The sequence below is a fragment of the Tenebrio molitor genome, chromosome 6 (assembly GCF_963966145.1).
Source record: "Tenebrio molitor chromosome 6, icTenMoli1.1, whole genome shotgun sequence".
Classification (NCBI taxonomy): domain Eukaryota; kingdom Metazoa; phylum Arthropoda; class Insecta; order Coleoptera; family Tenebrionidae; genus Tenebrio; species Tenebrio molitor.
This window is the reverse complement of record NC_091051.1, coordinates 3,113,425-3,137,598: the sequence shown is the minus strand read 5'-3', so window position 1 is coordinate 3,137,598 and position 24,174 is coordinate 3,113,425. Positions and strand designations below refer to the sequence as shown.

General features: G+C 42.3%; 5 protein-coding genes and 3 long non-coding RNA genes across 11 annotated transcripts; 5 read left to right on the top strand and 3 right to left on the bottom strand.

Annotated features, from left to right (window-relative positions):
- Nucleotides 1-25: 25 nt before the first annotated feature.
- MED25 (Mediator complex subunit 25) lies at nucleotides 26-3,691 on the bottom strand. 2 transcript variants are annotated; one of them, XM_069051534.1, is made up of 10 exons: nucleotides 3,478-3,691; nucleotides 3,091-3,261; nucleotides 2,819-3,038; nucleotides 2,093-2,771; nucleotides 1,856-2,040; nucleotides 1,634-1,803; nucleotides 1,255-1,417; nucleotides 477-1,205; nucleotides 309-419; nucleotides 26-262 (listed from the first exon to the last, which is right to left on the bottom strand). In XM_069051534.1, exons 1-10 carry the CDS (start codon nucleotides 3,597-3,599, stop codon nucleotides 125-127), a joined length of 2,688 nt encoding a protein of 895 aa, XP_068907635.1. In that variant the 5' UTR covers nucleotides 3,600-3,691; the 3' UTR covers nucleotides 26-124. The 2 variants fall into 2 exon arrangements, with proteins under 2 accessions (XP_068907635.1, XP_068907634.1); XM_069051533.1 differs by having other exon boundaries at nucleotides 309-425; nucleotides 3,478-3,690.
- Nucleotides 3,692-3,901: 210 nt separating this feature from the next.
- Nucleotides 3,902-5,302, top strand: LOC138133603 (toll-interacting protein-like). The gene is made up of 3 exons (XM_069051544.1): nucleotides 3,902-4,069; nucleotides 4,116-4,414; nucleotides 4,466-5,302. Exons 1-3 carry the CDS (start codon nucleotides 4,025-4,027, stop codon nucleotides 4,926-4,928), a joined length of 807 nt encoding a protein of 268 aa, XP_068907645.1. The 5' UTR covers nucleotides 3,902-4,024; the 3' UTR covers nucleotides 4,929-5,302.
- LOC138133595 (uncharacterized) lies at nucleotides 5,248-9,448 on the bottom strand. 2 transcript variants are annotated; one of them, XM_069051531.1, is made up of 3 exons: nucleotides 9,323-9,448; nucleotides 9,092-9,232; nucleotides 5,248-8,820 (listed from the first exon to the last, which is right to left on the bottom strand). In XM_069051531.1, exon 3 carries the CDS (start codon nucleotides 8,814-8,816, stop codon nucleotides 5,388-5,390), a length of 3,429 nt encoding a protein of 1,142 aa, XP_068907632.1. In that variant the 5' UTR covers nucleotides 8,817-8,820; nucleotides 9,092-9,232; nucleotides 9,323-9,448; the 3' UTR covers nucleotides 5,248-5,387. The 2 variants fall into 2 exon arrangements, with proteins under 2 accessions (XP_068907632.1, XP_068907631.1); XM_069051530.1 differs by having other exon boundaries at nucleotides 9,290-9,430.
- LOC138133605 (uncharacterized) lies at nucleotides 9,032-9,551 on the top strand. Its single transcript, XR_011160430.1, has 2 exons — nucleotides 9,032-9,137; nucleotides 9,223-9,551. It is a non-coding gene; the product is annotated as an uncharacterized lncRNA (long non-coding RNA).
- A 145-nt stretch (nucleotides 9,552-9,696) lies between these two features.
- Nucleotides 9,697-14,559, bottom strand: LOC138133791 (uncharacterized). Its single transcript, XM_069051747.1, has 2 exons — nucleotides 14,219-14,559; nucleotides 9,697-13,426 (listed from the first exon to the last, which is right to left on the bottom strand). Exons 1-2 carry the CDS (start codon nucleotides 14,225-14,227, stop codon nucleotides 9,926-9,928), a joined length of 3,510 nt encoding a protein of 1,169 aa, XP_068907848.1. The 5' UTR covers nucleotides 14,228-14,559; the 3' UTR covers nucleotides 9,697-9,925.
- Nucleotides 14,560-16,912: 2,353 nt separating this feature from the next.
- On the top strand, nucleotides 16,913-18,246 carry LOC138133594 (uncharacterized). The gene is made up of 2 exons (XR_011160429.1): nucleotides 16,913-17,872; nucleotides 17,930-18,246. It is a non-coding gene; the product is annotated as an uncharacterized lncRNA (long non-coding RNA).
- A 1,761-nt stretch (nucleotides 18,247-20,007) lies between these two features.
- On the top strand, nucleotides 20,008-20,497 carry LOC138132399 (uncharacterized). Its single transcript, XR_011160067.1, has 2 exons — nucleotides 20,008-20,202; nucleotides 20,259-20,497. It is a non-coding gene; the product is annotated as an uncharacterized lncRNA (long non-coding RNA).
- A 507-nt stretch (nucleotides 20,498-21,004) lies between these two features.
- Nucleotides 21,005-24,103, top strand: LOC138133360 (Bardet-Biedl syndrome 7 protein homolog). 2 transcript variants are annotated; one of them, XM_069051229.1, is made up of 13 exons: nucleotides 21,005-21,144; nucleotides 21,191-21,314; nucleotides 21,369-21,483; nucleotides 21,526-21,655; nucleotides 21,702-21,889; nucleotides 21,947-22,133; nucleotides 22,278-22,474; nucleotides 22,521-22,638; nucleotides 22,766-22,918; nucleotides 22,975-23,342; nucleotides 23,390-23,499; nucleotides 23,549-23,779; nucleotides 23,828-24,103. In XM_069051229.1, exons 1-13 carry the CDS (start codon nucleotides 21,043-21,045, stop codon nucleotides 23,968-23,970), a joined length of 2,166 nt encoding a protein of 721 aa, XP_068907330.1. In that variant the 5' UTR covers nucleotides 21,005-21,042; the 3' UTR covers nucleotides 23,971-24,103. The 2 variants fall into 2 exon arrangements, with proteins under 2 accessions (XP_068907330.1, XP_068907329.1); XM_069051228.1 differs by having other exon boundaries at nucleotides 21,702-22,133.
- The last annotated feature ends 71 nt before the right edge of the window (nucleotides 24,104-24,174 follow it).

Here is a 24,174-nt window from a genome sequence, read left to right as displayed (position 1 = left end):
CGTACAAATACTTAAGTGTGACTAGTTAACTTGGATGTGTAGTTTAATTCGCATAATTGTCTAAAATACATATAAAAATCATGACACTACATAAACACCAATATAACTTGTTACAATAAAATTATTACATAAAATCGTACGGAACTTCGTCGAACGACTGTTGATTGTTTCCCGAGTTTGGCATTTGTTGGTTCATTTGCGGGCGCGGCCCGTTACCTGTCATCTGTTGCATGTTCATCAACTGTTGTCTGTATTGCGGTTGCTAAAACAACTTTTACACTCTCTTAACCGTCGCCGCACCGACTCACCTGTTGCAACAAGTGTCTCAACCCGGGATTGCCCCCCATCACGGGCCTCATCATCCTCTGCTGCTGTTGCGCGTTCGCCGCTTGCTGATTACCCTGACTGGCCATCCTCTGCTGTTGCTACAACACCGCCACCGTTACCACGCCGCTTACCCAACGCCACCTACTCACGTCCAAAATCTTGTACTTCATCTCGTTCTGTTGGCAAATCTGCAGCGCTTCTTGCAACTGCGACGTCTTCATGTGACTTATCCTCTCCAGCTGGCTCTTGTACTGCTGTTCTTGTTGCTGCGCCGCCTCCAGTGTCTGCTTCAGCTGATTGATCTTCTCCAGATTTTGTTGCCTCTCTACTTGCAACTGGTTCTCGAAGGGGGCTCTCTGCGTGGGTGTCCCCATCATTCCCGGCGCCATGTTGTTTTGATTCGGGGCGGGTTGCGACGCCTGCGGTCCCATGTTCGGCTGCATCCTCAGCGTGGGTCTCATGGCCCCTCCCGGCACGTTCTGACCCAAAATCCCGGGTTGTCCGCTGGATGTGACCACATTCTGAGTGATCTGCCCCCCGCCCATCGCCATAGTGTTAGTCTGCGACATCATCAAGCCCTGTTGCGTCGTTTGAGACGTCACGGGATTGGCTCCGCCCATCTGTGGAGGAGTGCCCCCCATGGTGAGGGCCCCGGAAGTTTGCGGGTTGATCGGCTGTCCGGTCCCTCCTTGCGTTTGACGCATTATCTGCGTCGACTTTTGTTGCTGGATGACCTTCCGCAACCTGTCCACGAATGCGCCTTGATCGTTAGGAATGAAACCCAAATATGCTCGTTTCTCGGCAGTGTACAGTAAAATCAACACCTTAATATCGCAGGCAGCAGGATTAGCTATGCTCGTGAAGTGAACACACCCGGCCTGAAACGAGATTGTGTCACCAGAGGGCACGACAATCCGTACTACTTACGAATCCGGAACTCATCACTTTCGTCAGCGACTCTAGGGCTTCGCACGGCTGGGGGTGGAACAGTACCGACTTGGAATTTTTCAAGTAGGCGCCGCCTATGTTGCCGATCAGTTGTTTCGGCATCAGCTGCATTATGAGCTTGGACGGCCATCCGTCGGCTTTCCTGGAGGCGGCACAATATTACAATTACATCATAATATACTTTAGTTAATTTAGAATTACTAATTACAACAAACACTGATAGAAATGACAGACTTCAGACGCTATTGTTGCCAACTCACATCAACCACCAACCAAATAAAAAAAAAATTCCTAGATTTTGACGTATGAGCTACACAAACGTCAAAATTATGTAGGCTCATTTTAAACAGACACTTACAGCTCCGGTTCGCCGTCTTTCGAATTGGCGGAGACTTGACACGGGACATGTTTGGTGATCTTCTGCTGATCGCTCGGATTCTTCGGTTTTTCTATCCATTCGAGCAAACCTTGCCAAATCGAGTGGCGCTCCCTACCTGGTCCAAGTTGCTGCGACGGTTGAGCAGTACTCTGGACAACAAATTTCGAATAAAAATTTTAAAAAATCTGGATCAATTTTTACTTGAGCCGGTGACGTCGTCGCTTGATTCGGCTGCGAAACCTGCGTCATCGAAGTGGTGGGAATACCACTGTTGGGATTCTGGGACATGGAAGTCTGCGCATTGGTCTGCTGGTTCTGCTGATTCAACATGTTGATCTTCAACTGTTGCTGCTGCTGTTGACTGGTCATCGGCGAATTACTATTCACTGAAACTCCACCCTCATCAACGAACCCTTAAATTGAGGGGTGCGAAATTACTCTGCCCGAACTGGTTGACGCCGCTCCCGGGAAGAGACGGTGGCGGTTGCGTCAGCTGAGCGATAAGCGCGCTACTCTGGGTGGTGTTGACTTGCTGGTTCTGCTGGAGGTAGGATCTGGGTTGCGTGGGGGGCAGCATGGGCGGCCACCTCGGCCTGTTGGTCTGATGGTAGCCAGGTGGTGCCGGAAGTTGCGGTATATTCATCGCGTTGTTGCCCATCATGGTACCGCGCGCGTTCACCATACCTACCATGCCCGGCGTAACCATTGACTGTGACGGTTGAGGCAGCTGCGTTATGCCTTGAGCGCTCGGAGGTCGGTACACCGGAGTGGGACCCACCCCCGAGGGTACGCCCGCGTTGGCGGTGCTGCTGCCCATCAGGTTGGCGTTGGTCTGGGACGGCCCCGAGATGGGACTGTCGTTGCTGGCGAGGGGGCTCGGCAGGGAAGTGATGGGGATCGTGGCGTTGGGGATCTGGGTTTGGCCAGTGGTGACAGTACCGGCGGGAGGACTCAGGGGGCGCTCTTTCAAGCTGAAACCTCTGAGCAGGACCAAGTGGCGGGGGTCTTTGGCGTAGTTCTTGGTCTGCGAGGCGCTCAAGTCGCCCCCAGCTTTCTCAAACAGTTTGTACAGCGACGGAATCTTCCTCGGCGAGATTATCGACAGATTAATACTCTTCTAAAAACGAAACAATTTATTTTTGGACGCTGCAACCGCGAAATTACCTCTTGCAGAATCGTCGCCAGTTGTTCAGACGTTTTTCCAGTGTACGCGTGAGTCTCAAACACTGGCAAAGAATAAGGGGGGGAGTTACACACTAAAATGCAATGTCTTTGTACGCCGACATTGTTGTCACGTTTCTGCTGCAATTCCTCGAAACATTGAAGCGTTGTAGCCAAACCTTCTGCGATATTAGCGTGAGATTCTCCTTTACCCCCAATCAGTCTAAAATCAACCCCTTAGAAGCGTCTCAATGGAATTAATACGAATCGCTCACTCTAATCTTTCAATCGCGCTCAACAGTTTATTGGGGCTCACAAAGGGGCCAATTGTATCACTGCTAGGGTGTGGCAAGCAATCAGCTGCTTGGTACACCACAATGCCATAGTAACAGTTAACACCCTCTGACAAATAATTGTTTTCGTCAATATTTCCCTGGCTGAAGTATCTGGAAAAATGCCTAACATAGGAAAAAAGTCTACTCGCGGGGGCAACAAAAACAAACAAAATTGTTACATCAGCGTGTAATTCTTGTCATAACAAAGCAAGGTTACACTGATTGCTCAGTACCTCAAACCTCGTTCAACTATCCGTTCATGAATCATCATAATAAGCACCAAAAACATGCAAGTTGAGGAAGAAATTTTACAATTTGATCACTTACTCCAGTGAAGGAATTATGTAGTTTGTTTTTAAGTCGTTTATGTAAGCTCCGTTTACTGCGGTTCCTTCAATCACAAATATTATGTCGGCTTGCAAGCCGTGATCTGCGGGACACACCACCATTTTTTAAACCTTCAAACAAATTATTTTTATTTTTGTTCAGGAAGCACAAACACCCGCCATGTTGCTCAATATAAACAAACGTCAGCATTTAGGGACTTTTGGTATCCAGGTGTACACACCTTCCGGTGTGTGTCTATTTAATTTTGCGACTTTTTTGAGCGTAACAAAAACATATTGTAGTGGAGAATTATGTAAAGTTATTCATTGATTAAAATAAAATTAAATGAAGGGCTAAATTGTACACAGAAAAGAGAGAAACAAATATTTTCCCTTTGTTACTAGGGACTTTGGTCGATTGGGGTTTGTCGCGTGCGACTGACACAGCTGTGACGTGAATCACAAACAGCTGATCCAAATATTATTGTCATTCTAAATAACGCCGATACATTATTAATGCGTTAGCTCAAGACACTAAGAGTACAACGATGGCCTCTGCGATAAACGATAAAGTGGGCGAGCGGCGAAGTCGGGTAAGTCCCTCAACTGTACAAATTCCGCTTGGTAACGTCGATTTAGGTGTTGTTGGGACCTCTCCCTGAAGACTTCTTGCGCATTAACATCTCGGTGCAACAGCAGCAAGAAGCCGCGGATCGTCAAACAGCCATGGCGCTGCACCACCAGCTTAGTGGCGGCCAATCATACACAAACGCTGTAGGAAGACTGAGTATCACAGTTGCTCAAGCCAAACTTGCAAAGAACTACGGAATGACCAGGATGGACCCTTACGCGCGAATCCGCGTCGGCCACTGCGTCTACGAGACGCACACGGACCCGAACGGCGGGAAAAACCCGCGCTGGAACAAAGTGGTTCACTGGTACTTCCCCCCATTGCCATTTTTGCAACAGATTAATTTTTCTCATTCTAGTTTGCTGCCCCAAGGCATCAACACCATAACTCTGGAGATTTTCGACGAGCGCTCCTTCACCATGGACGAGCTGATCGCCTGGACCCAATTCCAGATCCCACAGCAGGTCCTGGCGGGGGAAACCCACGAGGACTGGTACCCCTTGAACGGCAAGCAAGGCGAGGGGGTCGAGGGGATGGTGAATCTCGTTCTGAGCTATTTGGTGTTCCCGGCGTACAAATATCCACCGCCCGCGCCCGTCATGGTGGTGCCGAACGTGGGCGGCGGCAGCATCATCAAACCGCTGAAGGTGTACACAGCGCCACCTGTCGAGAATCCCATGCCGGTGTTGAGCGAGTCCGAGCTCAAGCAAATCGAAGAGATGTTCCCGAACATCGACAAAGAGGTGATCAAAACCGTCTTTGAGGCCAACAGGGGCAACAAAGACGGCACAATAAATTCCTTGCTACAAATGGCCGAATAAATCGGTGTTTTCTCGTCAAATTAATTTTATCTAATCGCCATATTCGTCGTTTAGTTGCATAAGTTCTAGTCGTGTAGCTTTTTAAAGTTTCATCCGTTGGATACGACCAAAGGGATCTGAAGACTAATTTCATTTTTTTTACTTGATGAAAGTGCCAAAAATTAGTCATGCTTTGTGCCGGTTTGGTTAATTTTTGCTTTTATGTAATAATTCCGAGGACAACCATTACTTACTCAAACATTTCCATTGTTAGGTTTAATATGTTGTTATACATATTTTATCGAATACGTTAAATATCTTGTTACAAAATAAACAATCATTGTATCAATATGATTTTATTGCGCAACCATAAAAATATATTTATGTATAAACAAGTAACAATTCTTTAACCTACACTTTAATCCTGTAAAAATACTTCTTCACGGCCGTTAGTTTTGCAAATGAGTAAAGCTCTGGCGTCTACTCTATGTTCATAACAAAGAGGTTCATCAACACTTGAACAGACTCTTGCGGAACTTGTCTCAAGCCTCGCACAAGCTCGTGAAAGAGCCTTCTGAGGTCGTCTTCAGAAGGTTCTTTTGTAGGCAGCAGTTTTATCAACAACAAGTAGAAAACCAAATTGTCCCACTTCTTGAAGATATTCAAACAAAATGCGAAGAAATCTTCATTAGGCTCAGCGTAACAACGCAGAAGCGACTTCAACGAGTAGTTCAGTTCTGACGCAAAAACATCGACAATCACAACTCCGTAGATCGAGACCAAATTGTCCAAAAACTCGGCGATTGTGTCGCTAAATCTTGTCAAATCTTTTCCCGCTTCTAAGAAGAGCTGGTTGAAGCTTATGATCAAGTGTTCTTTGAAGGTTTCAGTCGTCGTAAACATGCCATGCCACCTTTGCGAAAACTCGCGAAGCGTTTCGAGACTCTCCTCTTCAGACCCCAACTTGTTCGCCAAATTGCTGACAAAATAGTGGACCACTTCCCTCGCGTTCTTCTCTTGTTCGAGCGTGTCGTAAGTTGTCTCTTTGAACTTGCGAACAACGTCAAAAATCGCGTCCATGATTTGCGCGGTGTAGTGAGTTCGCGTCAAGGACAACACCACGAAATCGTTAATGGCGCTCTCGCAGCTCGACCCGCTCACGAGGAAGCTTCCCGTGATGACTTCCAGAAGGAACTCGAGCGGGAAGTTTCGAAACACCTCGGCGGAAATCGACGAGAGCAATCTGGGCAAGTTCTTGTCGGTGTCTTCGGTTTTCTGCAAAATCTCCCAGACGAAGATGACGTGTCGGGCTTGGTACTCGGAGGGAATCTGGCGGAGGTTCACCAACGTGGAGAAGCTCTCGGTGTCGTTCTTGTCCAAGTTGGTCATGCAAGCCTTGACGCACTCCCAAAACCGGTCCGACGGGTTCTTGATGAAGTACTTCAAGGCCGCGGTGAACAGGTGTTTCTGGACGGAGACGTTGCGCTCGTTCTGGATGAAGCGCGCCACGAGTTTGTCGACGTCGTCGACGCTGCCCACGATGCACGTCAAGAAGATCGAGTGTTTCCTGACTGACACCGCTTTGGAAGACAACTCGTTCACGAACGTGCTCAGCTTGTTTTCAGGAGAATGGTAGAAGAGGTAGTAGAGCGACTCCAGAGAGTACCTCAAGAAGTCCCCCTTACAGTATTTCACCAAATCTGGCAGCACTGCAGCGCTCCCGGCGTACTTGAAACTAGTGGCGACCGATTGAGCTCGCTGTGCCACCCTACTATCTTCGCCACTGCCCTCTATTTTATCAGAAACGGGACAGAACGGGGCCACAAATCGTAAAAACGTCTCAGCTGGCATCAACACAGCGAGGATGACAAACAACTTCTCTTCGGTCTCGTTGTTTCCGATTTTCTCGACGCAATAATTGACAGTTCTTTCGCCAAATGAAAAGTCCGAATGTTTCTTCAAACAATTGATGATCTCGATGTTTGGGTGGTAACTGTGAATCAAGTGGGCCAAGAACTTTTCAAAATGGAGTGCGACCAGTTCGGGCTGATGTTTCAGCAACCAAGCGTCAATCTGCACGTCGTAGAATCGAAACCCCATGAGAAAATATTTTTTGATGATTTCATCCCGAAAAGTCGACTCCTCTTTGGTACAAATGATTTCTTTCAAAATGGGAACCAGGCGGTACAGATGGGGAATATGTGTGTCGCACTCTATCGCTTGTTTGATCGATTCCTGCAGCGACGCCACCAACCTGGGGTGGCCAAAAATCGAAATTTTGTCCTCGGCGTGTTCTTTGTTCCACTCCAAGATGGAACCGATGACGGTCAAGTCGAAGAAATGCGGCTCTTCGTGTTTTTCCATCAGTTTCGGGGCCAGTTCGATCGACTTCAGGAGCAACAACTTCTGCAAGTCTTTGTCGCCCACTTTGCAGTCTCGGCGTATCTTCTTTTTTGTCTTGAGGAATTTCAAAACTTGCTCTTCGCTCAGTTTATTTTTGCGGAACAAAAACTCGACGTATTTGACCGTGAAGTCCGTGAAGTGAGAGTCGGCGCTTTCCCGCAAGTCCAACAGGGCGTTGATGGAGTCCCAATGGCGTTCTTCTAATTTTTCCAAAGGGATATGAAACTCGACTTGGAAGAGAAACCCTGCGAGGACCGACTGATCATCATTTCTGTGCCTGAACCTGACGTACTCTAGAGCTTCAGCGAACGCGGTCATGTCCGAATTGATTTTGCAAGTCTCCACCAGGAGCATAAGAAGTTTCTCTCTGGAGTGGACCGACGAAGTGACGTTTATTTTATTTTTGATTAACGGAACGGCATCGCTCACTCTCATGAACTTGATCAAATCCGTCTCCGACTCGCCTTTCTTCTTTTTAATAGCGATCCACTTCTCTCTTTCGTCAACATCCATCGCTTCCATCATGCTCTCGCTCACCAAATCCGGGAAATCGTAAATACTCTTGTTCAAAATTTTCTCGAGTCCCTCCGCCAACAATCTGTAGTACCGACGTGCGTCCAACTTGTTAATAAAATTGTACAAAAGGGAAGACCCTCCGAATTGCAAGGTACTGATAGATGTGGGGAAACACTTGAAATAAAATCTCTTGAACTCCTCTTCGCTCAACGCTCCAACCACAGTCTTGATTTTGAGAGAAACACTGAACTTGTCCGCATTTTCTATGATCCGCTCTTTGAAATTCGTCAACAACCTCCTGGTCAACCTCTTGCCTAGATTAGCCCTCAAGTGAAATGTTTGTACCATTTTGAAAAAACTCTCGACATCTTGACGCGCAATTTTATTCATCACCGATTCCTCGATGTCGTTTTGGTGTTTCTCCACGTAAAACTCGAACAGCTGGGGATGCCTCCGATACAACAACTCCACGTGACTTTGCAGGAGAACAACTCCTTGACCCTTGAGGACGTCCTCGATTTTTTGTGCGCTACAAGCGACCAATAAGTTTCTCGCAATGTGGATGCCGTAACGGGCGCGAACCTCGTCGAAAACCGTGTCCAGTTTTGTTCCGTACCGGGCCAGTTTGCGAATGATTCTTTGCCGAATAACCAACGAGGTAAACGGTAAGACGCCGTTGACAAAATCGGTACTGTCTTCGTCCAGAAGGGACGCCAGTTTTTGACAGAACCATTTGTTTTTTAATAGTTTTGCGGGGAGGTACTCCTCTTCGCTTTTCAGCACCTGGATCAGCTCCGGGACGCGCTTGAGCTTCAACAGCAGCTCAAGTCTGAACAGAGTTTCGAGGTAGTTTGTCGCTGTGACGGACGCGAGTATGGCGTCGTGATCGGAGGGAATGTTATTGAGAAGAAGGAACAAGCTTTTGCGTTTCTCACCGATCGACTTTCCAGCCAAAGAGTGAAATTTTGAGGCGAAATCCTTGACCTCCATGCTCCTGAAACACGGGAATTTAAATTTGCCGCCGATTTGTATAGAGGAGAATCGAAGAAAATGGACTTTTACAAGTATACAACCAGTTATGCAAGCGTGAATGTTAGAATGTTTATAATGTCGAAAAACCTTTGTCAACACTGTAATTACGGATTTTCCAATGAATAAACACTGTCTGATAAAGTGTGGACAAAACATTTTGTAGAGACTTTTTTTGTGTGTTATTTTGAGGTTATGTCATCGCGTTCGAGTTTTCCGAAAAAAGATTTGTTTACCTTTATCGTTCCGAGACAATTTGAACCGTGTTTCAGCCTCACTTAGGTATTATTTCCCACATTTACTTTTGCAAAAACCGTGCAATGAATTAATAAAATCACAATGATTCACCACCGGTTTATTTCTCAAGGTCGCTGCATCTACAAAATATCCAAATGTGTCACGAATATTTTTAACGCTGATTAATTCGTTTATACTTAATACGTAACACATAAAGGATTCCAAAATACCTTCCAATAAATATAATATCCAACTGAAGAGAGTTTACTGGGCTTTATGTTCTGGGAGCTAAAAACTAAAAGAAGAAATTTTAAAGCCGGATTACACATCCCAGGATCAATTAGTTTGGAGAAAATTCACCAGGAGAACGAGGGGAATCCAACGTATTTATTTTGTGATTACTGATTATGAATATTTCACTCAAATTCAAGTAAATATCTTACACCAAGTGACTATAAATGTTGTGTTGTTTTTTTTTTGATACGTTGGCAACACACTTTTATGTTGGCTTACCTAATTTTCAAATTCAAACGTCAAATAAAATAAAGTTGTTATCATCGCTTTATTTTTAAAAATGATTCTTAATCCTAAATACATTTATTTGTATTGCTTTTAATTCACATTAATACAACTGATTGCACGATTATTTTATAAAATCTTTATAATTTATGAACAATAACATTAAACTTGCAAAACGTTAACCTAAAAAGTGAACCAACAGGTGAGAGGTGAGACGTTGGCAATGATGAGGCTGACCAGGGATGCCAACATACTAAACTTCTTTCGATCATTTTTTAGTCTTTTGCATCAAAACATTTGTTTCGTTACAACCATCAGTCCTCCGGATCTCCCTGCATGTCCAGTACGTAAAAATTGACTAGCATTTCAACCGTTTCATCCGGTACTTCTTGCAAATGCTGGATTATCTTCCACAACAACCTCTTGGGACCGTTTCGTGACGGTTCCCTCGTAGGCAAAAGATTCACCACCAAATTAAACCCGGCCAAGTCATCCGCAATCCTCAACAGATCCAAACAAAACAAGAAAAACTCTTCGCTGCCGTCGTCACAATCGTGAAAGTGCTTCAGCGCACGTTTCAACCCCGTCGCAAAATCCTGGACCACCAAAATCCCGAATTTCTGTGCCACCCCCTTGACGAAGTGCATCAAATCTGGACTCAATTGCAACAACCTCACCCCCGAATTAAAATAGTATGAGGCGAACGCCAATTGGAAAAATTCATCGAGAGTTTCGACCACGGTGAACATATCGCACCACTTCTTGAAGAAGATGTTGAAAATATCGCGGTTGTTTCTGTCGGTGCCGATCACACTTTTGAGGAAGTTGCTCACGAACGTGGAGATCACGGCGACGGACCTTCGCCCATCGAGGAATTGTATCTTGCCCTCTTTTATCAACAAGACGAAATGGAAGATCCAGGCGAACACTTCGTTTGGGCGATCTGTGGAGCGCAGAACCGCTCTGAGATAGTTGCTGACAGAGTTTTGACAACCTTGGAACGAGTCGCTTGACAGGACCTCCAAGAAAAACTGTAAAGGAAGCTTTTGGCACAGCTCTGGCGTGATCGAAGACAACAGTACACGCACACCTCCAGACAGGCCTCGATTTTTCTTCACTTCTTTCCACAAGAAGATCACATGTGCGTCTTGGTACTTCTGTGGAATCCTCTTCACGTCGAACACCACTGAAACTAGACTCTTGTTGGTGTGTTTGTGCAGCAAGACCTCGACATAGTTCTTTACATTCCCCCAACACTCATCGGAAGGGTTTTTGCTTAAGTACTTCAGTAGCAGCTCGTACATGCCCCTGTGCAGATCTACGTCGATTTCGCACGTACTGAACAATGCAATCAAGCTCGTCACGTGCTGGACATTTCCCACCGAAAACAGCAACCGAATGATTTGTCTGGTCATCGCAAAATCATTCCACAGCAAGTTGCCAACAAAAGTGGTCAGTTGATCTTCAGGCAATTCGTAACACAGATGATTGAAAGAGTTTCTCAAGTGTTGTGACCTGAACCGTTTCAAAAGAACCGGAATTAAAGTGACATCCGCAAGACACTTCGTGCTTGTGGTGATTACTCTCGTCATATGTTTCTCCATTTTTGTCTTGGTGGGAGTACTGGTGATTGTGGGAAAGTAGAATTGTCCAATCAAATCTACAAATCTTCTTGGAGGCATGATTATCGACAGAATCCGGAATAATGCTTCTACGTTCACTCCGTCGTTTCTGTTTGCTTCATGACTTCGTAATTTCCCGATACAGTACTGTACTGTTTTCGATCTTAACAAGTACTCGCAGTGTTTTAACCGGCGAGCAACTTCCACTTCTCGCCGATATCTTCTAGTAACCGCGCACTCGCAACGTTCTTCGTTCAGATCACATTCGCTGACCAAGTGATCGTGAAATTTGTCAATGTTAAGAGTGACAGCCTCTGGTTGGTACTTCAACAGCCAAGAGTCAACTGTCAAGTTGTAAAATGGCCGACTCAGTACGAAGTAGCTCTGGATGGCTTCGTCCCGAAACGTTGACTCCTCTCTGGTGCAGATAACATTTTGCAAAATCGATATCAACGGTTCCAGCTCTTCTACAAAATTGTCGGTATCGATTGCGAGCAGTACCGATTTTCTGAACGACTCTAACAGTCTTGGCTCGTCAAAAACACAAATTTGATCTGTGGGGTGCGTTTTGTTCCACTGCAAAATCGAATTTAACAGGCTCAAGTCGTAGAGTTCGAGTTTCTCGTGGTTTTCTACCAGAAAAGGCATCAATGGTACGCATCTGGATAGCAAAAACTTCTCCAGATTTTTGTCCATTTTGGTGGACTTGCCCTGAAACACACTCTTTATTGATTTGCGCTGCCGACAGATTTCCTCGTCGTTCAAGCGACCATTGCGAAACAAAAACTCCAAATATCTGATCAAAAATCCATACAAATTGACTTCCTTCTCGTGTAGTACCTCCACGAAGAGATTGATAAACTTCCAGTGGGCCTCGCCCAACTCCTCCAAGTCAAAGTGTTTTTTCAATTTGCACGAAAAGCTCACAGTCACGTTAACGTCTCCATCTTTTTGAATAGAGTAGACGTACTCTTGGACCTCTGCCAAGAGATCCAAATCGTTGTTGATCTTACAAACCACCAGAAGCAGTTCCAGGAAATGTTCCAAGGATTCTGTGGTGGAAGCAGCGTCGATTTTGTGCTTTATGGCACGGATCGATTCGCATCTTGGTACTAGGTACTTGAGCAAATCTGTTTCTGTAGAATTGTCTTGTTTGATTTGGAACCACTTCTGTTTTTCTTCTGGTTCCATGATGGCGATCAAATCGTCGTCGACCCAGTGGGGTAAAGTGTAAAGACTCCGATTGTACGTTTTCTCTACTCCCTCTTTGAACAGTTGATAGTACCGTTTTCCGAGGCTTTTACGCACTTTGTAAAATCCGTCAAGTGGCCTATTCTCCAAGCAATTGAGGGTTTTGGGGAAACAATTTAAGTAAAAACTTTTGAAATCGTCTTGGTTTAGTACTTTGGCAACACTCTTCATGTGAAGTGAAAAACTGAATGTTTCCGCGTTTGCAACCATCAAATCTTTGTGACTGGTTAGCAATTTCTTCGTTGTACGTTTGCCTATACTTGCAACAACGAAGAATCGCTCACTCACCTTAAGAAAATCTTCAATGTCTCGACGTACGATGTATTTGAGAACGTTGGGGTCAGGATTTAGGTGGTCTTGTTCGAGGTACAACAAAAACAATGGGAGGTGTTTTTCGTACAACAATATCAACTGTTTTGGAGAGAATCTGATTTTATTCGTTCTCATCACTTCTTCAATTTTTGTGGCGCTACAACCTAGCAATAAGAGCGAACCGATTTGGAAGCCATAGCGGGCGACAAGATCGTCGTAGAGCTTGTCCAAGGTAGTACCGTAGATGGCCAGTTTAGAAATGAAGCTGATGCGACTTCCGTACGACATAAATGCGAAGATGTAGTCGACGAATCCGGCAGAGTATTCGTCCAAAAGCTCCGCCACTGTCTTGCAGAACCCCTTGTCTCTCAGTACTCTTGAGATGAGACATTTTTTCCCGCTCCTCAGGATCAGGAGCAGTTCTGGGAGGCGTTCCAGTTTCAGAAGAATCTCCACTCTGAACCTTTCTTCAAGGTGGTTTGATGGTACAAGAGCCGCGACCAATCCGTCTTCATTTTTGGGTAGATCGTTCATTAAAAAATACAAATTTTTCTTCTTTTCTTCGAATGTTTTTCCCTCCAAATTGTGGAATCTTGACACAAAATCGGCAACGTCCGAATCCATTTTTATCTGGAAGATAGAGGAGACAATTTGAATTTGGCGCCGTTGCGTGACGTAATTGTTGCGGGACCAATCATAAGTGGCAGGATAAATTAGAAAGCTAACAGACTCTTTTCTTTGATCTAAATATTCTACATACATATTTTTATTATTCAGTCAAAATAAGGGGACAATTTGGTTTATCGTAATCGAAGATGACTGTCAGTGCCGCCATCTTTATAGCTCTAGATCACGTACTTGAAAAATCGAAAAAATACGAATATTTGCAGCTGTCCTGTCTTATAAATTGTTGTGACAATTTGGTACCGAAAATGATCACTTGTTTTTATGGCCGACTAGAACCCCCGTCAAAGTAAACAAATAAATAAAAAACACTGTCACTAAAGTTGACGTTTTTGTAACTGTATAAAAGAGTTACGTGTTACTAAGCCAACACTTTTACCTCCTAGGATTACAAGTACTTTTAATCCTAGGCTTAACATTTTTTACTTGAAACTAATAGTTTGACACTTCGTTGATTTGAAGGAAACAACTAAATATGTATGTAAACAAAACAAAAGTCAAACCTGTCTCTTTGGTTACACGAATTTTTCAATAAAATGTTCGCTTTAAAATTTTTAAATATTTTGTGCTTTTCATGATATGGGTTCTTTACTTGGTTGGAAAAAAAAATGTATGTGTCATTCGGATTAAAAGTGACTTTTTTGATTTGCAATTATTGCCCGTCAAAAAAAGTACCACTTTTAATCCTAATAATACAATCTACTATTTTCTTCGGTAAGAATAGAAAAAGTCACTTACCTTTGTCATTCGATAAGAAAAACTGTCACATCCACTTTACAAACAAAAAACTTATTACAACACTAACAAGTAACAACACTGTGACGACACAAGTGCATTTCCACGCATCGCTCGAGGGAATGAAGAGTGAGGGAGGAGGGAGGATTGTAGATAAGACAGTTTGGCAACAGAAAACAGGACATGATCCATAGAAAGTACATCCTTTGAACTTTCTTTTTTTTTTGTTACGTTGTTGCCCTTTTCAGATTCAAAAAAGAAATATGCCACAAAAAAGAAATAATCAACGTTCAGTTAAAAAAAAAAAGTAAACAGAATTAATTGACTTCTGTAAAATAAATGTTACCCGGTTCTTACAATAACAATGCAATTAAAAAATAAATTGTTTTTTCAAGGTGATGAAGTCTTGACTGTTTGAGTTGGCAATTAAGTTATTAGCAACACTGCAGCCGTATATGTTTTGTACTTTATAAGGTTGGTGGTACTGTGTGTACTTAATAAGGTTGGCAGCTTTGATAACGGTTTGCAATGCAGATTAGTGACAGCTACACGTACAGTTTCGTTAAAAAAAATACTCCAGCCAGTCCAGGCTTCAGAATCTCACTTGACGTTTTTAGCATAGCAAGAAACAGACAAAATTTTCAGTTCCAATTCAGGCACTGCGAAACTTTACAAACGTCAACAAGTCAACTTCCTTTCAATACTTTTCCAATTTTTAAAGATTAAATTAAATAATTAAAATTAAGAGTAATTTGTTAGTGTAAAATCTCTACATAAGCTCGACTGAACTGTGGTCGCTGTACCAAAGGAAGAAATAACTTAACAATTCGAAACCCGAAATGTCAGTCGAGGAGTAGGTACTTTAAATTGCAAAATATTTCTTTCAGTTTAATAAAAAAAGTTATACTGATCCACCACACACCCAGTGACACTGCATCCAGGCCGGATTAATTTATTATTACGAAGATTACTAAATAGCGAGTATTGTTGTAAATATTAGGTATAGTAAATTTTTTCCGAGTTCTACATGAAGCCAGTAGAACGTTATTAAAATATCTGCACAACTTTCAAAATCACTCTGTATATTGACTAGAGTTACTAAATTTAGTAACTTTTGTCTTGTGAACACACCTTTTTACCGCGAATTTGGGCTCTTAAAAAGTTAGGTTATGGGTCACGTCATTTGCTTCTACAGAGTATTATGTGGTTGTAGTCGAAGCAGGCCATGCCGCTTTCATATTGCTGTCACTGTCATTTTTTAGGTGAAAAGTACGGTGATGAGAATTTTATTTTATTTTTTTTAATTAACGATTCAATCCAAGAATATTGAGTTGTTTTGCACCCAATATAACTCCTGAGTGTGAACGCTGTGTCCTCACTTAATCACATCATTTTGATGTTCTTTATATGGAGCGGCAACCATACATTTTACATTCAGTTTTTACGCCTACTTAGACTACAATTATTTATAATAACCCTGTACAATGTTGTACTTTTTCATTACGTTTCCATTATCTCCTTGAGTCATTTCTTTTATTTTGTTGAAAGCCTTTAAAATGTGCTGCTTTGTCTGCTTACTTATTAATGCTCTACTCCGTTTTGGAAATTCATTCATTATGACAGCGACAATAATATGACAATCTAAATATTTGCCAACTGTCTAATTTTTATTTATTTTGTAAAAAAAATTAACAAAAAAAAAGTTCCAGCTAGTTCGTCATTACAAAAATGAATTTACTATACCACAAACTTGGTGACAGAATTTAAGCCAGATTTATCTATCATTTCAATCATTTCATTACGAATGTTATTAGATATCAAGTTCTGATAAAATGTATTACGTATGTTATTATTACTATTCTTTAAAGTAAATAATAGTATATTAAAGAACGAGTTTTATAAGGGTTGATTCGGCGCACGAGTCCCAAGTGTAGAAAACGACCCGTAGGGGAGTTTTGTATGGGACGAGTGCGCCAATGCCCTTATAAAACGAGTTTTTTTTAGAATTTGCACCCTTGTTTTAATTTTTAAATAACGAAATTAAATTTTAAAATTCTAGGGAATTTTGTAGATATTAATTGGTAATTCAAGGATGTATGTAACTGATGCAACTACATCTGCAACATACATTATAAAGTAGAGTTTGAACATTAATAGTGGAAGTTTTTTGGTGTAAATGACAATAATACACTGAAATATTGATAAAAATTTTCTTAGAGATATATTAAACCACGAGTGCTTTAAGAGATAGCCATTAACGACTCCAAATTGAATACAATAATAGACCTATTAGAGACGCAGATTCTAAAATAGTATATTATATACCAAGGTGGAGAAGTTCATGATTATAGCCAAAGCGCCAAGATTAGAGCCCGAGGCGCGCCGAGGGTTGTAAGGCGCGAAGGCTATTAGGGACTTCTCCACCGTGGTTTATATACTATTTTTTTCACTACTAGATACGTTAAAACCCTTTTTGATAATTCTCGTATCCCACCTCCACCCGGCGGCACGGCAATTTTGCCGGAGTACATACACTATTACGGATAATAGTGTCAAGTAATAGTGCAGTGCTTATCAACATAATTACCGGCGTCTCGCCTCCGCATTTTGACTTTTTTCTGTTTTATGTTCTGTGTCAATGTTAAGGAATTTCCTCACGATGTGACATAAGTATAATAATATAATAATAATTATTAATCAAATTATTTTGTCGGATGCGACGGGTCCGAGTTGTCATTTCTTGACAGTTGGTATGAAAATCGTCTACGTTAACCAATGAAATAGACGACAATCTTTCGTTGCTAGGTGACGGTTGTTCCATTATTCACCACTGGTTAATAATGAAAAATTATTTACCTGTCACTGGGCCAACGTAGAAAAACGAAACTTCTCAGTGTTCTATGACAACCGATAAAGCTAGACTTTATCACTAGTAGTGAAAAAACATAATTCTGGATGAGGATGTCATAAATAATTATATCAACTTTACTTTGCGATCGTAAATTTTGAAAAAATTGAGGTTATGTTAATGTCAATCAGCGGATAAGTGTTTTATTTTTGGATTTATTCGTTTTATGACGTTAATTGTCTCAATTTGATAATCAACAAATTTTTTGCGAAATGTTTTTCGACTGGAAGGTCATTTCAGTGGAAAATAAATACCTATGTATGTTTTTTTTTTCATATTTATTAAAATTTAGATATAACTTTAAAATTAACAAACAGTTCCAATTGAAATTAGAAAAATAAAAGTTACTACATCATTAGGCAAAAAATACCGGTTGTTATGGAAGTCCACGTAATAAATTTTCCAGTTGATAATTTTTCGTTAAATCTAATTAATATTTCCCTTTCTGACTTTACAAATGAACTGGAAGATAATGAAAGTGAGAAAAAAAGGTAAAAAAAAAATCAAAAATTAAAATCAATTAATTACCTGATATAATTTTGTTTACAAAATAAAACGCATACAGTAGAGTTTTTTACGAAAATGTTTTCGTCGTGTAGATAATCGAAAAATGCCCCTTCGGCGTAGAAGGTGATAAAATAATCACCTCATTAGCCCCGACAACTGGTATAAAACCTCCGAATTGTCACGGTTTTTTATTCCACATCGACCATCTCGACCCACATAGACCAACAAACATGAAGTTCTTGGTGAGTGTTCAGTTTTTTTGCATCTAGCGCCTCTGACTTTTTTGTATTTTCCTGCAGGTGGCAGTTCTGCTTCTTGCCGTGTTGGTAGCCGTCGTCGCCGCCCAACCCATCTACCAAAACCTCGCCGCCCAGCCCATCTACCAAAACGTTGCTCTTCGCGTGGCTCCCGTCGACCACGCCGTCTCAGTTAGGGAAACCAGAGAAGCAGGGCCGGCATCTTTACTTTTTGGCTTGTGTTGCTTTATCTGACCCGGTCTCACCGTCACCATAAAAAAAATAGATACGTTACTCATTGTCGATGTCGAATGTTAATTGAAAACAGGTTGTATTGATAGTATGCAGGTTTTCTAAAATTAAATGATGTTTGTTTATAATTATTTATTTGATAAATCAAATTTGGCAAAATGCGAACTTCGCACGAAACATTTGGATATCCATTCATCTATAACTGGCTTAAGATCTAAGGATTTCGAATAGAGCTTATGAACATGCAAAATGGTGATGTGATTCAACCGATCTTGACGCATAGTCGAACGCAGATAATTTTTCAATCTCGCTATTTATTTTTTAAATGAAAATGACAAAAGTCAAAAGTGGAGATGGCCAGGTGCTGGCTGGTTGAGCCGACAGGGACGCTATTCTGGCGGCCGCTCGATGTACCATCATTCCGGCGCGCTAAAAAATATTTTTTTCACAACTTTTTCGACAGTTTAGGATATGGAATTGTATTCTGTCCGATAGTTTAAAAAATCTTCAAACCTTGTTCCAAAAATGGTTTGAATATTTTCATCAGAACAAAAGTTAACAGGGGGTATAAGTTTTACCATGCAATTCCCTATGGCAACAGTTAAAAAAAATGCACTGTAGTTTCAAAGCATTTATTTTAGAGTGTGATTCATGGACGATGCTTGAAGTTCTCAATTTACAGCTTCAACTTGGTCAAAGATGGTTATCAGAACTTGCAAATAAAAATAAATATTTTCGTCGAAACAAAAATTTCACTTTTCTTAATTTCTTCCCGCTTACATTCAAACAAAATAATTATAAATTGGCAACAGTCTTTATAACGTTTGGTTTCCGGTATGTTGCTCATATGAATCATATGCTCTCAAGCGACACAACTGTTGCCGGCCCTGCAAACTGATAATATTGAGCAATATCAATAATTTTATTAATTAACAGCAACGTCCGCGACATAGAAATCCTCTCTAAGGAGGATGATTTTAGCTTCTTTGATTGTTCCGCAAAATAGACAAGGAGCACCTTTTCAGAGACTTCACGAATTTTCTTGATTTCCATCCATTTTTCAAAATATTTGTACACTATCTCGTAACGCTTTTTAGATTTGACAAGAATTCATGGATCTATTGCAGATTGATCAGCCAATTCTATATCAGAAGGCAAATTTTCCGCTGAGTCACTCATTTTTGCACTTACACTGCAACTTGCTGTCACTGGAACGCTTGTGAAAAAAGTAAACAACTTCGTAACTATTGTCATTACTTATTAGATTAGCCGCCCTATTATTTTTGCATAAACGTAATTTTTAAAATGTAATTAAACACAAGAATATTTGTAATAATTATGAAAGTACCGGGTGATTTTCAATGATTGTGATTTTTTTTTCTTAAGTTGGGAACATTTTTCATAAATTATTTTGGCAAACTTGATACCTTAATCAACACATTGGCGTACGTACGTCATTTTGACATTTTATGTATGTATTAATAAACTGTGTCAAATAGACGAGGACGCCTATGATTATGTCAAATATCACATTAAAAAGCAGAATAACCAACAATAATATTACCAACCTATGAAAAAAGTCACATTCATTTAAAATCACCTGTTAGATAAAACGTTGTACGATTTTTTGTCGTATTGTATCTTTACAATAACAATACTTGATGGATTACCTCCTCGCCTTCGGCTCGTTGGACAATTTTTCCATCGCGTATCGTAAAATTCCTGTTTCCTATTTCCAGTTGATAATTGTTCGTTAAATCTAATTAATATTTCCCTTTCTGACTTCACAAATGAATTAGAAAATCATGAGAGTGAAAAAATGTTAATAAAAATAAGAATTGAAAACAATTAAAATTACCTCACCCTATACAATTCTGTTTGCAAAATAAAACGCATATTGTTGAGTCTTTTACGAAAATGTTTTCGTCGTGTAGATAATCGAAAAATGCCCCTTCGGCGTAGAAGGTGATAAAATAATCGCCTCATTAGCCCCGACAATTGGTATAAAACCTCCGAATTGTTACGGTTTTTCATTCCGCATCGACCATTTCGACCCAAATAGACCAACAAACATGAACTTCTTGGTGAGTGTTCAGTTTTTTTGCATCTAGCACCTCTGACTTTTTGTATTTTCCTGCAGGTGGCAGTTCTTGCCGTGTTGTTGGCCGTCGTCGCCTCCCAACCCATCTACCAAAACGTCGCCGTCCAGCCCATCTACCAACCCGTCGCAGTTAGGGAGACCAGAGAAGTCCCTAGGGCTCGTGTACTCCGCTGGGCCCCCACGAGTCAAAGAGAGCGCTCTGCATGGATTTTTTTGTAATTACTGCGAACTGCTACAAAACAAATAAAGTCCTTCTTTTGCTCCTTTGACGAGGTCGACTCGGTTTGTTTTCTTTTTGATCACTTTGTATACATAATAATTATGTTCTGACCCACCACACATCCGGTGGCACAGCATCCAGGCCGGATTAATTAATTATTACGTATATTACTATCGCATTTAGGTCAGATTGAATGGTGGGAAACGGTCTAGGAGGACGCCCTGAGGGTGTCTAGCCAGAAAAAACGCGAAAATTCTAGAAGTAGTTAAAGTGAACAATTACCTAAACGCTACTTACTACTTCTCAAGTAATGATAACATTTATTGTTATTATTGTTATTTAAAGTAAATAAACATAATCCTGGATCAGGATTTCATAAATAATTATCTCAATTTTGAGATCGTGAAAAGTTTGAAAACAATTATTAACTGATAATTACAACTTTGAAATCAACAAACAATTCCATGCAAATTAAAAAAATCAAAGTTACTAAATTAGACAAACAATATATTGTTGGTAACACTTTCGTTTGTATTTCCGTCGTCTTAGCAACGGCCAAGAGCCCAACTCTATCGATTTATTATAGTAGTAGAAACGTATAAAATGGAACTAGAGTTGTCAAGAATCGACTACACCCTGGTTGGAATAACGTCGACAAATTGTCTGAAACTGTTACCCCCCAGTGTCTCCAAAGAGCCCCAGAAGGTACGACTTTCTCGCACCACACGATACCCTACAATAGAAACAAAAGGTTGCAGTAGCCGACAACGATGGAATCCTCCAGATATTCTCGATTAAAAAAGAAGACATCCAGCTCCACTTCAAAACGCTGCCGGGCCCTAAAATCTCGTCGTTGCAGCTAGGTGGCGCCATAGGTAACCACCCACTCAGTTCTTAGCGCGCCCCAATCAAACGATTTGTACTTGAAGGGAGCCCCACCGACAAGATATTTGTCGCTGCGGAGAACGAGGTCAAAGGGTACACCAAGAAGGGCAAACTGTTCCTGACGTTCGACTCGGGGATGACCGAAACCGTCACCTCGATGTTGGTACTACTTCACTTGAAAAATGAAAAAATCTGTGGCAGGTTTGTTTTAGGGAATGATTTGTTCCTCTGCGGGAAGCACATCTACAACCATTACAGAGACTGCAAGGATGTGGGTTCGTACTTGTGCGGCGACCGAATCGTCGATGTCATCGCTTTTTACGCTGACAAGGTAGCCGCCAGCACTGCACAAATAAAAAAAATAATCATTAGTCCAGACTCGTAGATTGATGTCGCTGATAGCGTGCGAAGGTCGCATGATTAGGGCGCTGGAACACGCGAGGGTAACCCTTAGCATGGAAGTGGAGAGCGCCCCGACCCTCCTCCACATCCTCGAAGAAGACAGTACCAAAACCATCCTGTTCGGTACCGTCGACGGACGAGTCGGGATCTTAGACGTGGAAAAGTACCAGAGTACCACCCCTGTACTCGTTCAGATCTCTTATTGGTTTGTTTCTGCTAGGCAGCACGGTTTCGACCGGTGGCTGATCGACGGCTCCAACGCGAGTACCATTTCTTGCCTGGATGCGTACGACATGACCGGGAACGGTACCAAAAATCTGATCGTGGGCAGACAAGACGGTACCATCGAGGCGTACATCATCAACGTCGCCGACAAGATGGACGCATCCATCTTGATCTATTCGCACGTGAGTGACAGTTAGTCGATAGTACGACCTTGGCCGATGCATCGACCCATTCCTCGCGCAGACAAAAAACGAGAACCGACACCATTTTTCAAACGAGTTTTTGCGATGATCAAGATCATTGCCACTCTCACTTTCCTCTTGCAGAACTGCAACGAAAGTGTTTCGTCATTGCAATGCGGAGTTGTGGGTACGCAAGGATTCGACGAGATTCTGGTCGTGACCTACACCGGAAGGGTCTTCGGGTTGACCACCGAAGCGGTGGACAAAAACGTCGGGGGAGATAGTACCGTAGGGAACTACATTTTCTCGCAGGAAACTAGTACCAAGATCAGCAGGCTTAAGTAGGGCGGTCGATCAGTCGAAGCGCGATTGATTTCATTGTTTCAGGGGTGACATAGAGGACCTGCAGGTCAAGGTGGGGAAAGAGAGGGAGAAGTACCAGAGCTCGACGCAATCCTTCTTCGAGGAGCTCTCGGCGATTCCCCTGCTCTCCATCAAGGACTCAGTACGTACAATTAATTGTGTAAGCTCGTAAAGATGTGGTACCCCACTTGGTACCACTCTGGGCAGAGCTTAAACGTCTCGTGTTGATGTGGTACCACCCGAATGCGACACAAACAATATTTTTTTAGTTTGTTTTGTCGAAAGAGACGGCAACTTACATTTTAACGATGGAAGTCCCCACCGCCATCGACAACATTCTCTTGCAGAGCAACGTCCCCGTCGACTTGCTTGACGTCGAAAAAAATTCCGCGGTGGTCAGCTACAGCGATTCGGATCGTACCGTAGGTTCGTTCAACCCCGCACCAACAACTAAATTGTTTTGTGGAATCTCACACAGGTCGGAAATTTTCTCTTGGCAACTTATCGCTGCCAGATCAACACGAATCGCTTGGAGATCAAAATCAGGACGATAGAAGGTCAGCACGGCGTCCTCCAAGCCTACGTCACCCCTCTAGTACAGCCCAAGTGCAGCAGACTCCAACAGTACGAGATCAAACCCCTTTCCTTGCACTACAGAATCTACAAATTCGACGAGAGTCGCATCTTCAACACCCTCACGATCAAGGGTACTTTCAGTCTCGCCGAAATACACACCTGGCTGTCCCAGTGCCTGCCGGAAGTACCGGAAAAACCGCAAATCTCCGAAAACACGGAGCTCTATTTTGAGTCGACTCTGTTGGGGACGATCCTGCAAGGCACTTATCAGTAAGTGGGTGCGTTCCCGGGGGGCAGTACTAGCGCGGTTGTTGCAGGAAAGGTGAAGCGTTCTTCAAGAGCGACAACGTTTCAACAATCTCGATCCTGAAGGAGTTCTTGACGAAAGAAGCGACCAAGAAGAAGATCAAAATCGAGATAAGCTCGAGTGAGTCGATCGATTTGCATTTGCTCGATTGATCGACGAGTACTTGCAGGTATCAACGACGAAAGTATCAATCACGTGATCAAGTTGATCGAACCCAAATTGGTGAAGCAGAAGATGATCAGCAATAATGTGACGCTCTTGGATGCTTTGAACGAGTTGGAGGTCAACGACGAGGAGAGTTTGGGGTGCTTGTCGGGGAAATATAAAGATTTGTTGGTGAACGAAAAAGGGCTGAGGGCTGAGTTTCAGGAACAACCCGACTATCTGGACAGACTCTATGGTACAAACTGACAAATAGACGAAAAGGTACTGATGGTGGTACTTTCAGGAATCGTGAGCGACTTGTACGTCGACTACAACAAGTTCAAAGGGTGCAATGTGAAATCGAAGTTGGTGAGACTTCGTGAGATCCTCGACGACTACTCTTACGACGCCTTGATCCTCTTCTTTCGGCCAGACTTGGCTAAATAAAAATGTTTGGACAATAACGACCGATTGCACAATTGAAACTGTCAATGTCACTGTTTTGTTTTCAAACAATAAAGTTTGCTTAGTAGCTCGTTTTTCATTATCAATCCCACCTACGTATCCAGCGGGGTTAAAAGACCGCGTCTTGGTGTTTTTGGGTTAGTGGAAGGGTCGCAGAGTGCGGTACTATAAGCCAAGTTTAAGTTG